Genomic DNA, 12,942 nt, shown 5'->3' with positions numbered 1-12,942 from the left:
ATCCAACCTATTCACTCCTAGTTCTCATCCCCTTCTGTTCATTCCTTCCTCAGCTCCTCTTTCCTAGAATGAATTCATCAGTTTTTCAAACTACTACATCCCAGATCACCTGTTTCAAGTTCATATAGTTTTGAATTAAAACTAAAACGACAACGGCGAAGAGTCTAACGGTCATTATGAGACTTGAATGAACTGTATTGATAGGTAAAGTTTAGACTTTTTGGTTTATTGTAAATGAAGTTATAAAAAAACAAATATTATAAATAATCGACCATAGTTATTAGCAAAGAAGAAGCAGGCCCGTTTGTGAAGAGGTCATATAGTATAAATTCAAAAATCAATGATTTTTTGTTAATTTCATACAGTGAAATTATTAAAATGTAGGTAGAAACCAGTTGGCTAAAATCAATAGTTTTTATGGTAAATTTCAAGACAAAATATACAACGAGCATATGAAAGTATTAAGGCTACGAAATAGATTAACATGGCTCATCCATTTTGTATTGATCATTTTCTGACGTACATAATATGTATAATATGGGCTACCTAAATCACAAACCTCAATATTAAATAGTGTTCAGTACAGCAAGAACCTGGCAAAACTTTTGTAATTAGATATAAATCAAATAATAACGCAAGAAATGTTATCTGTATTTATATTTTGTTTATTAACTTGCTTTTTACGTTATTAAGATACATTCTAAAACATTTAAAACTTAATAAAAGTGAGTGACAATAATTTTAATAGAAACGGCCGAAGGATCAAAACGGGTTGCAATTAAATTATAACAATATTGATTAATTTGTTAATATAAAGTTTGTGACAAACAGAAATCACGTTTTAATTACAACCAATTTTTTTATGGAGTTCATCATCAAATGAACAGCTACTAACTTAAAAAAACCTTTTTATTGGATATTTCGTTTATTTAATAAACTTCATGCACCGATTAAGAAATACAAATATGATATTAATTATTTTTAATGAAATTACTCGGTTCTAATGGGGTTTTATTTTTGTTCCAGACTCGGGCAAAAGCATACAGTCATGTTGAAACATTATAATATTTATGATATATATGTTATAACAATAATTATGCTTCATACAATAGTGTAGACTTAACGACTTAAACAACTATATTTTCGCTCGAGTTAACGGAATATCGTGAAACGATAGCAATTTTGATTAAAACAAATTTTATACAATATTATAAATAATATTTTATGAAATAATAGTGTTAATTAAATATAGTACAATCTTAACGCTACACGAATAAAATAATAATAATAATAATTAATATAGTTTTTTTTTATATTAGTAATGTAATAATTAAAAAACAAGAAAGAACCGTTTAAAGACTAGGAACACAATTAATAGCATTATGAACAATAACGTCGATCACAATAGTCGGTTTTTGAAATAGATTATTGTTTGCTCATTCATGCATTCTATTATAGTAGTTATAGTAATAATAATAATAATAGTTACAATATAATAAATAATTTTGTTCGGAAATATTTGTATTTTTTACAAAAGATAAAAAATTGATTGATTCCGTCACAAGATTAAAACGCTAACGATATTATTATGTCAAACCTACAGGATGCTTTTAACCAAACAAACGCATAGCCAGTAATTGTACTACAAGAGAAAAATGCTCGTATGTGGCAAATTTGGCGCGAAACACAAAACTGCATTATTAAAACATGGCAAAACACTACAGGCCACTTTAATGACATAGCCACAAACTATACCGCACACCTAGATCAAAACTGTAACAACTCAAAAAGTGGTTATTTCTGGTTATTTGTATATTCGGATTCTAGTTGCGTGATCCAGCAAAACAAATTTAAATTTATCTTGATCACTCTCCAAAAGATGGCGCTGTAGGTACCTTATGTAAAAATCACTAATCCCATAGCTGTTTTAACTACCAAAACCGTTTAAAACTTAAGTTTCTGACCGGACATCAAGTGGAGTGCACGTGAGTTGGTCGAACAAAACAGTTTTATTAAAATAAACTTAAAAATAAGTTTTTTGGAAAAAAGGTTTTTTTGAGTTGCTACAGTTTTAATCTAGGTGTACGATATGAAAACAAATAGCTCACTCGGCACGTAAACAAACACCGTGACGTCACGTGACTCAAAATGAAATCAGTGTGACTGCACATTCAAGCATGAACTTTCATAATAATATCACAGATTAGATAACAAAAAAAAAAAAAAAATGTAATCTGTGATTATATAGTCAGTTATCGTTTAAATCGTATGATTGATAAGGAATTTGTACATCAATATTGTAAAACATCTGCACGATAATATTTTATACTAATTCACGCGGCTACACTGGTATCTTCGCGAGACCCTAATCAGTCTTTTATAAAAAATTTCCTTTGTTTTCAGCCCAGTGAGCTATCTGTAGCTACCATATTATAGCCTGTGTCATAGCAGTGGCAATCAACATCATTGTTAATTTCCAATCGCCATACCATTGGCTCGCTGTCGGTCAATAGCAGCTGTTAATCTCAAACTATCGACTAAATCATTGGTTTTTTTTCTTTTTTTAATGAAATAAATTAACGATTGAACATCTCGAGTCGTCCATATTTAAGTGGTCTACCCGGCTAACATTTTTTCATATTAAATAAAACATGCAACCGGTACGGCGAAACAGTTTTTCTACCAGATAAAATTGTCACGGATAACACTTAAGGTTTTGCAAAAAAATACTGACAGCTGTGTAATATCCGATACAAATGCGCTTATTGCGTTTGCATAGAAAGTATCATTGAATCTACAATTTTTTGATTTTCCTTTGGCGCGAACCAGAGGAAAATCACATAACAGGACACTCTTGGCCCAAACGATGTACACAATCAATTATACCTTATTCTCGACAATAGAGTGTTTTTTTAAACGATTAAATTATATCGGGTTGCTAATTTTTTAATAATACATATTATACAAACTGCTCGCTAAGTGTAGTGCTATGAATGTATGTATATATTAAGTACAATTACTATTGTAGACCTTTGGCGCTACTACGTAACAGAAACCGCTAATGCGACAGAGGAGAGTTTCTACATTTTTTTAATGCTCTGGGTGCGTTTGTCGTTCAACTGTCCAATGTGAGTTGCTTCAGGCCGGTGGCGATGTGAGCGTCCAAGTCGGCGGCGACTTCGGCCGACATGTCGGGATGTGTGTACGACAACAGGAAATGACACGTGCCCGGTATGTGCTCAGGAAATCCCGTCGGCAGACACGATCGGCTCCTTTCCTCGAACGAGAACCCTGGCGTTTTCATCAATAGCCTGAAAACATGAAGTCATGGAATTTACTGCGGTCGTGACATGAATAAAATTGTTAGACCGCGAGACGAGTTGGGAGATTGTTGTTAAGCCAATTTCAATGCAATTTTTTTCATAAAAAAATTGTACATAGGTTAGGTTAAGTTTTCACATAGGTATAGACAAAGGGTGTATCATAAAGAATGGCGTGGTTTCAAACGGCTGTAGGTTTTGAAGTATTGGACCTGCGGGGGGGAAATGTGTCCTGATTATACACAACTTCAGAGCTCTGCAGTGAACAGTTTATATAAGATAAAGTTCTGAAACTCACCACTCTTTTTCTACGTGCCAAGGTGATTCTAATAAGACCCTAAATGACAAAATCGGTTTATCGGTTTCAGAGACCTGCGTGGCTAAAAAAAAATGTACCTAAAATTGACGGCTGTTTTAATTGCGAACAGCTTAAATAATTTTTTTTTAAATTTATATTTTGTATATTATTCTTGATAAGCTCTTTGAGCTTAAAACCATTTTTCTATCTCATATGGATTAAGAAAAAATTGAAAACTAAGCGTTTATAAGATGGAACACATATACTTTTTTCAAATTTAAATCATTATACCGCATAGGTATAAAATCTGATTTCATTTGATTAGGTACTCTCATTTTTATCGTTCACTACAATATGTTTTTGTAGAAGCAATTTCATTGACAATTTTTTTTTTTTGTAGACAAAGGTTTTTAAAATATGTCAACTCCTAGACCGTCACAAAATTAAAAGACATGGATAGATAAAAAAAACCGCAAGATTAAAAAAAACTATTTATAATTTACCTCGTGGTTAACGATTACTTTTTGAAACAGAAAAACTAATAATATTAATTTCAATATCAAATGTTTAATTTGGATCAAATAAATCACCATTAACACAGTCAATAACGGTTTATTTCAGATGAAATATTACCGTTTCATATCCAAGAATTTTAGGCGAAATTATTGTAAAACAAATTGATTACATTTTATAAAAAGTTAAATGCATTTTTCGTCCTTTTTCTAGATATGAAAATGACTTACTTGAAAAAACAACTTTCAAATTCATTTACGGTTTTATAAACTATAAAACACACGTTCATTCCATTCTGTTCACATTGATTTCCATGAGTAACGGTGGTCGGTTAGCCACAAATTGAAATGTCATTAGGACTTGTACACATCTCATACGGTCTTTTGAAGAGACAAAGTTACCAAAGGCGGTTTTGGGTGTCGGCCAAAACGGGTGGCATGTAATAAGACTAAGTAATAGCCAAAAAGATCAGTGATGAACGAGGCTTTTAGAAAATGCCTTACCTAATGAACGGATGCGTTCGGCAAAGATGGCAGTCGATGTAATGAAATTTGTGGCTTAACCGTTAAATTATTGTTTTTAAGAAATAACGAGTTGGACATAAAAATTTGTTAGTATATTAGCTTAATTTTTTTTTCGAGAGTAAAGCATTTCGAGAAAAAACCGTTTTCTGAATATACAATTTTTATTTTTCACCACTCTATCCAGCTAAACAAGAGAATCATTAGAATTCTTCAAGGCTTTTCTCGATAAAATCATATCAGTGTGCCACGCAATGAAACGGACGATCAGGAGATGAGACGGTTGACAAAAATAGACAGAATGACTGGATAGCTACAGATACAGATGCGGATTTGCAATGGTAAGGAAACAGAATATATCCATAAAAGCATTGTAAATTACTGTGCTACTGTTGCAAAATTGATCTTAAATTATAATTTTTACAAAATAAAGAAAAATCTAATGTGCGATAATTGACAAAAGACTTAGGGTGGGTACTGGCGCGCTGTGATGAGATAAGGGCGCTGTGTGTGTGTTTATGTAGTAGCATGTAATTATGGAGATGGACGAACACCTCCGGCCCGGCGCGTTATAAATACTCTGAGATTTCCGGACGCTGCCGGTGTTTATGCTCGGCGAAGGGTGGGAAGCGAGGAGAGACTATTGTTAAATATGATTTATTATACGGACGAGCTGGCAATATGTAAATAGCCCAAAGTGATTGCGATCAGTAAGCTGCTGACTGACATTAAAATACACGGGCGGAATCGTAAATTATTATAATAATAATAATAATAATACCTATGAGACAAACGCGCTCACGTGAAGCTCTCTATCTCTCTCACTCTCGGTTTGGTCGAGTACAGATTATTTTCGCCAGTCGCTGCACATAAATCAAAACCGACCGTGATCCGTCTGTAACCGTCGTCCTACCTGTTCTACCGACGTTTTATATTATAATATTCCGTCCTCCGTTCTCGTGGAAAATCAAATTCATCGGAAGTGCCTTTTGATCCGTTTAAAATACCGGAATAGTCGAGTCATAAGCAGCACACTTTAACCACCTGACATTTGTGAACAGCTTAGAGTAAACAAAAGAGCTGTACATCAAGCTGAAGCAACGTTGAGCGTGACCTAGTATTAGGAAAATTTAGAAAAAAAAATAGTTGGTACATTTCGAGTAATCTTAATCAGATAAGTCTGATTATTTTCATCGTCGATCACTTAATTGGTTTGTCATGTATTGTTATCGTCACTTAGCTTTATTAGAATTTGACATTTTTCCTTAAAAACTAATTTTTGTCATTTACAAACTTTTACAGAATCTAAACTTATTTAACATCAAATTTTTGTCAATCACGACCAAAGTAAGTATGATAAAACGGATTACACCGTCTTTATTTCTAGTAATAATAATTATCGTTTTTTTTCAAATTATCGCACTACTACAACAAACAGAACCCTAAAAATATAATCAAACCATAAAATAGAGCTCTTTAAAATGGACTTTCTATAAATTAGCGGTTTAGGTGTTCGTGGAAGTTAATCGACATGACGATATGTGCTTTTGGGACTTACTGGTGAGTTGTGGGGCTAACGTTGATCCGCAAAGGTTCGCTGCCCGACTCGAACTTGTTGGCGATCGTCACGTTGTGGCCGAACAAACAGTATCTGGGCATTTTCACGCCCACCACTCCGGCCAATATGGATCCGGTGTGCAATCCGATTCTCATCTGAAACGTTATAAACACAAAATTATAAAATCTTAGGGAGCATTGAATAACAGACCGGAGAAGTCCTGCCAAACGCGCGGTCCTGCGATATTACATTACATTACCATATAATAGATACACAACTGGGGTGAACTGAGAAAACAAACTAAGTGAAAACACAACAGTTCATACCGGAGACATTTATATAGATATTCTATAACTCGATACGTGGAACGCGTATTCAGATTGAAAAATGTCCCAATCAGGAAGGCAGCCATTTTGTGTACCAATTTCATGGAAACTAAAGATGCTACGTTACTTTTCCATGATACATAGGCTAGGTGATGATTATATTATGATGATAACTCTGTCATATATATATATATATGATAAATCATAGAAAAAAACAACAAATATCATGGAAAGAACAATAACTGTTCGTAAAATAGCAGCGGATTAAAGGCATTGCACGTTATATTGAGTGCAGTGATTGTACCCAAGCAATCGGTATCGGTGTAAAATATACATACAGAGGAACGTGTGCTAATGTCCCCGGGTTCCAATTTGGCCAGCTGTTATTTTTTGGTTTTTTACAAGACTCTATGGTTCATTTTGATAAAAAATTTAAACGACGTTGATTTGAGAATCCCGTACAAAAGTTTACACAGACCACGACCTACGCGGCGAACGCCTCTATTCTGACGGTCGTTGTATTGTTGATGTTGTTGTATATATATACATCAGTTTTAAGTGCGGTGCCGCTAAAAGTTAATAGGAGGATTTTGTTTATCGTCTACTTTTATTAGCTACTTTAAAAGTTCTATAAAAATTACCTTACGTAAATTATTAAAACCCGAGACGGCGACGATAAATTACGGGTCTTTTAAAACTATCCTTCAACTCGAATAATTCTCGGCGTCTAATAAGCGCTTTTGTATAATATAGAAGAAATTCATGCGCATCGTACCCAACGTTTGTTTGTAAAAAAAAAAAAAAAAATTAAAATACTGAAAAAAATCAAACCTCTAACGGCCACCTGATGTGTGCGCGGTCGAGTGCGCTGGGTTATTAATATTTCTCTCGTCGTTAATATCAAAAATGAATACAACAAAATATAATTTAAGTTCTACAACGTAATTACTATATTGTTATGCTTACCCTAATCGGTTTTCCGTCGTGTGTGTGGTGAGTTTTGCACGTCTCGATCATCTTCAAAGCCATCCACGCTATTTGTTGTGCGTGTATTGAACTGTATTTGTGCAAGCCTGACGCTACACAATAAGCGTCGCCAATCGTCTCTACCTGTTGATGTAAACAAATATTTACCAAGAGTTACTACTTGGATTATAATGGTGTTTCAGGTTTTTTTTTCAATATTGATACTCTACAATATCGAAGGATTGTCCAAAATGAATTATTTTTATTTGAACTCATGATTGGTAACATTTATTGTTCATTTTTTTATTTGTTATACATAGGAAAGACAAATTAAAAAATATTTGCATCTTCTCCTATAAACATTTTAATGGTAGCAGGTAATACGTTCAAAATATGTTTAAATATAAAAAAAAAAATAATCCCAAATTTTATAATTTATAATTGGTTTTAACTTGTTTTAGTAGACGTAAATCTTTTTTATACTGTAATTAAAAATCTGTCATCTATAAATGGAGTTTTTCCATAATAATTTATATAGGTACACAAAAGAAGAAAACAAATGTAAGCTTTCGAAACGAATATTGCTAAATTCATTAAAAAATAATAATAATTTGTACAGCGATAATATTATATACCGGTTGACGGCCAAACCGTTCGGACCGTCGAAAACGTTTAATAGGATTTTTTTAATGATTTTTATTATTATTTTTTTTAATTCTCGAGAAGCCGTCGACTGGAAAATTCTGACTAAACGCTGATAAAATGACAACACCGTAAACAGCGGTGATATATATATATATATAAATATAAAATATTGTATGTATTTTGTGCATTTAAAAGGTTCTTTGGAAGGTATTGAAAAAATAATTATTTGATACAGCACCGTAGCTAAAGTCCGTTCGATTGAAACGCATACAACCGAACGTTTTACATAACTAACGATGCGGCAATATTTCCATAATGAAAATTATATAATCTCCCTCCCCTTTGGAAAATACCTTTTCATACCGAAATTCGGTTGTTCATTATTTGTAGGGGAAAAAAACAATTCCACAAGACGACGTATAGTTGTTGTTTTCCTTGTCCCTTGACCCGTCATTTTGTTGTCGTATTTTTCTTCTTCTTGTAAGCCTCATAATGATCATTATTATTATTCCCTTTTTTCTGCTTGTTGAATTACTTAAATTATTCAGCGTTTGTTTTGCGAGTAACAAAATCATTATGCATATTCCCCTTTTTTTTCTCTAACTGACTGAATAACATCTCTTTTGCATGATTAAAAAGTTATTGTAATATCTTATGTAGTATTCTTTTTTTGCGGTTATTATTATAATAATTGTTTCTTCAATTATATTTCATTGTTTCTTACAAGTATTCGAGTGGCTGACAGTGATATAATAAAATTAAAAAAAACCAAAGCAACTTTGTGGAAAATATTGTAGTTTTAAATGAAACCCAATCCATAAAAAATAGTACACTTATCGCGTATACGTATTTCGACAACTATGCTGTCATCTTCAGTGCTGATCGTCGACTTTGTTACTGTCATAAAATATAAAAATTACACAGACTTAAATATACAATTCTTGTTAATCTTATTGAAAAAAAATGTCACATCACAACCAATAATAAAAAAAAGCCCGGTTTATTTAAAATTGACGGTCAATTTGTTTAATATTAAACTGTCTGTCGGTGTTGTGCTATCAGGTTTAACATCCAAATAGAAATTGAATTGTCATTGACACGTTTTGATATTTTTCCCGTCCACTTTGTCCTGAACCATCGTGTCGACTTTAATATATATATTTTAATTGTACTAAAAAATGCAACACAAATCAAAATAAAACTGTAAATTATTTTGAACGGTGAAACAAACTGAATGAATCAGAGCGGGCGTTCCATTTATGCAATATCGCAGCATTCGAGTGTGCATTAAAAGAAAAAGGCTTTCAGACGGCGCTACTCTTTAAGAAAACAGCTGCAGAGAGTATAATAATTATTATAACAGAGTCTTCGGCGAAGGGTATGAATATGCATATTGGTGTTGTGCCTCGACCCGGCCGAGTAATTGGTTCGAATGTTTAAGTACGGCATATCCGTCTTGAGTATTCAAATGACAGTCTATAACTTAACCGTTTCGAACTTAAATTGTTTTCCAAGCCGATACAAACAAATTCAACGATTGGTCTATAGGTCAAGAGTTATCGGAGTAGCGATGGCAGCGGCTAAGGCAGCGTTAAGTAATTATGTGCAAAAGCAAATGTTTGTTTGTTGTGATTTTATGCGAATAATATCTTTAAAGAATTTTTATTTTCCAAATAGGTGTAATCTGTACAGAGAAAAGCCACATGTTTACATATATTCGTATTGCACTGCATCGTCCATCACTAAGGATAAAATCCTTGTTTTTATGGACGAGAGTCTCTAAAAAATAATACCTTATGATAATCTTAATGCGTCAATTTTAATATCAAACTGACGTAGTTTACAGTAACGTCAACTTCCAAGTATGAAAATATGTTTGCCTAATCAACAATTATATAGAAAAAAAATAGTTTATATTGTGACAAATCTATGGTCTTATGAAATTAGAAATAAAAATGTACAAATGACATTATTTATGTTAAAATAATATAATCAACGTATTGGAAATTAAATTGGATTAGCACAATTATCTTGAAGATAAAAATAAAAGCTGGAGTTGTACATAATAAACACATTGGCTATGGGTTTCTGGACTTAGATATACATTTTGAGACTTCAAACGCTATTGCTCGCAGTGCATCGCGTCTCAAAAACAGACATACATTGGTCCTTGTCAATGATTTCTTAGAATTGTCTGGTATTAGTTTGGCGTTCAAATTGTCAGAGTCCACTCACGAGTGCCATAACTCTCGGTCAAAGTATATTATTTTATTTTCTAGTTTTACTACTGGACCGTCTCGGTCACGGTCGTTTGAAAAGACATACGGGAAACCATTTGGCTTTACAACATGCAAGACCAGCGGGTGACTTTGTGCATATGGATCTTGCGAAATCATCAGACAGACTTGTTGTTAATAAATCAGTGAACCTGGGACGAGCATAAGATGATTATTTCTCTATCTCGTCTTTATAGGTTAATGTAGAATATATTTTATTACCGAGCAATGGAACCGGTAATAATAATAATACATTTACAATAGCGTGTCTCCATATGTCCAAATGGGCATTATTATTTGGCCGGAGAAAAATAGTAATATCGTTATGTAGCATGGTCCGATGGCTTCTCGGTACAATTCAGAGTTATTAAACAGAAAGTTACAGTTCTTTACAAATGGCATAGATAGAAGTCACGCTGAACACTATGTGAATGTAATAACTCAAATAAATGAGAACAGAGAAAAAAATATATACATTATGGGTTACTATTATTATTTTAACTCAAAAAATCTTCAGATGCAATCTTTATGAAAATTAAACGATCAACAAATAGTATTTAAGCTAAAAATATTATTTGATAAGAAATTTTAGATGGTAATTTGTAACAATCGAATAACAACCTACCATATTATCTGATTTAACTATAAAATTTAGAATAATATAATAGTCACTAAGTAATCATGGTAACTGTTTAGTTAAATGACAATTAGTCAAATTATATCTGATCGATAACTCCAACTGTTATCGATCAGTTATAATTTGTATTACACCTTTCTGTTTTAAGATACAAATTGAATACATGGGTTAATGTCCGAGTATTAAAAGTTACCCTCTTATAAGCAACCCCTTAGAGTAATGATCTTAAATTCAAATCCTTACAAAGTTATAGCAAACGAACAGATTGATGACAATTTTAAATTCTTTATTTTTTTTTTAAATGTTTGTCTACATATTTATATATGAATAAAAAATATATGTTACCGTTTGAAAACAAAGTCGATACTTATTTTACGTATAAGACGATGAAGATTAAACGTTTCAAAGTACTGTAAAATATATTAAAAATGTATCTACGTGTATAGAAATAAAATAATTTTCAAAATATTCATATTTTCCGGGACAAATAGTGTCTTACATCACTCTGTATAGTACCTGGTGGTCATGTGCGTGGGATTTAAATTCATCCATCTGGCTAGTCCGTACACGTTCATTTGCCCTATGCACGCCATTCTGTTGGGCTATAAACCGTAAACGTCCTCCTATATATAGTAATAATTTCACTTTGTTTTCTTAGGACCTACTATTCTGTAGAGCAAACACATACAAACCAGTGCGGGATATATCGTTGTCGTGTATACTTTACTTCTATAATATAAATGCTTTATTATACTAATTTTTGCTCCAATGATGGCTTATTTAATAGCCGCGTCTGTTGCATTTACTAAGTCTTCAGGTTGCTTGGCGCCGGTTGGTATCCATATCTATTATTATTTATCATTTGTATCATTGTCTATCATATTTGCCTGGGCTGTTTTTTGAGCATCGCTGGCCACGCTTCTTTTGATCAATCATTTAAGGTTTTGGTTCATAGCAGCTGGTAGTTAGCTCCCCGGTTAATTTCCAGTTACTTGTAGATTAAAGCCGCGTTTCGCTACTTTGGAAAACGCCCACTGCAAAATCAGAGAGCGTTTTTTACTGTGAATAATTCTTCATAAAAACCAAAGGCCGTCACTTTTATTTAGTATCGGATTCGTGGTTTCATCGTCGCAATTACCATCAAAGGTTTAGGCCGTTTTTCCGTTATTGATTTCTAATAAAGTTTCCTGCCGGCGGCGGCTGCGTTACATTTGTGGCCAATCAATCCGATAAAAATGTTTAATATTAAAAAAGTTCAAAGTCGTTACGGCCTCACCGATATCGATACTATTTTTTTTTCAGCCGTTAAAAGTTTATAATACATGACGTTGACGACCGTTTCCGGATGTTCATCGGCCGTTCCGGAAAGGAACGCCAAGCTCATCGGGGGTTTCGGCGCTTAACCGAAAATAGATCAGCCCTGTAAGATACATGCCCGGTCGTTAAGTCGTTGTATTTATCTTGTCGGGTCTTGTGGCCTCGGCCGGAAGGCACATAACGTCGTTGACGGTACGGCATTAGGCACGTAACGACTGTCAGGATCAAAATACATATTATTATGCATTCAAATGATACCGCAGAGTCGTCGTTATTACCATTGAATATCGACGGAATTCATTCAAAACGGCTGGTATCTCGTTGTAAAAGCAACGATACCGATTTATGTATTGTATTTGTAATAACGAACTTGCGGTGCGAAAACGTTATGCGAAGAGATTAGAACTCGTTTTACGGTTCATTAAAAATTCTCGAAGCTCGATGAAAACGAACGAGTCGTGCATTTTTAATGAACACCGCTAGAAACTATTAACACACATCAGCTGTATCTAATTTTATATCTAGAATTTTTACATTCCGCCCGCAGCGCTATAGAGTACACAGC

General features: G+C 33.3%; 1 protein-coding gene across 1 annotated transcript in view; it reads right to left on the bottom strand.

Annotated features, from left to right (window-relative positions):
* Positions 1-735: 735 nt before the first annotated feature.
* LOC126845627 (head-specific guanylate cyclase) overlaps positions 736-12,942 on the bottom strand; it is a 167,097-nt gene continuing 154,890 nt past the window's right edge. The window contains exons 12-14 of the mRNA XM_050584406.1: positions 7,503-7,646; positions 6,211-6,365; positions 736-3,311 (exon numbers count right to left, since the gene is read on the bottom strand). Of these exons, the coding sequence (XP_050440363.1) occupies positions 3,116-3,311; positions 6,211-6,365; positions 7,503-7,646 (495 nt within the window). The 3' untranslated portion in view covers positions 736-3,115. The remainder of the gene's footprint in view (positions 3,312-6,210; positions 6,366-7,502; positions 7,647-12,942) is intronic.

Source organism: Adelges cooleyi, unplaced genomic scaffold (assembly GCF_023614345.1).
Source record: "Adelges cooleyi isolate 19-005CV unplaced genomic scaffold, UGA_ACOO_1.1 ACOO_flye_CR_arks_rails_tigmint_CR_PRNA_108, whole genome shotgun sequence".
Lineage (NCBI taxonomy): Eukaryota > Metazoa > Arthropoda > Insecta > Hemiptera > Adelgidae > Adelges > Adelges cooleyi.
This window is presented reverse-complemented; position numbering and strand designations above follow the sequence as displayed.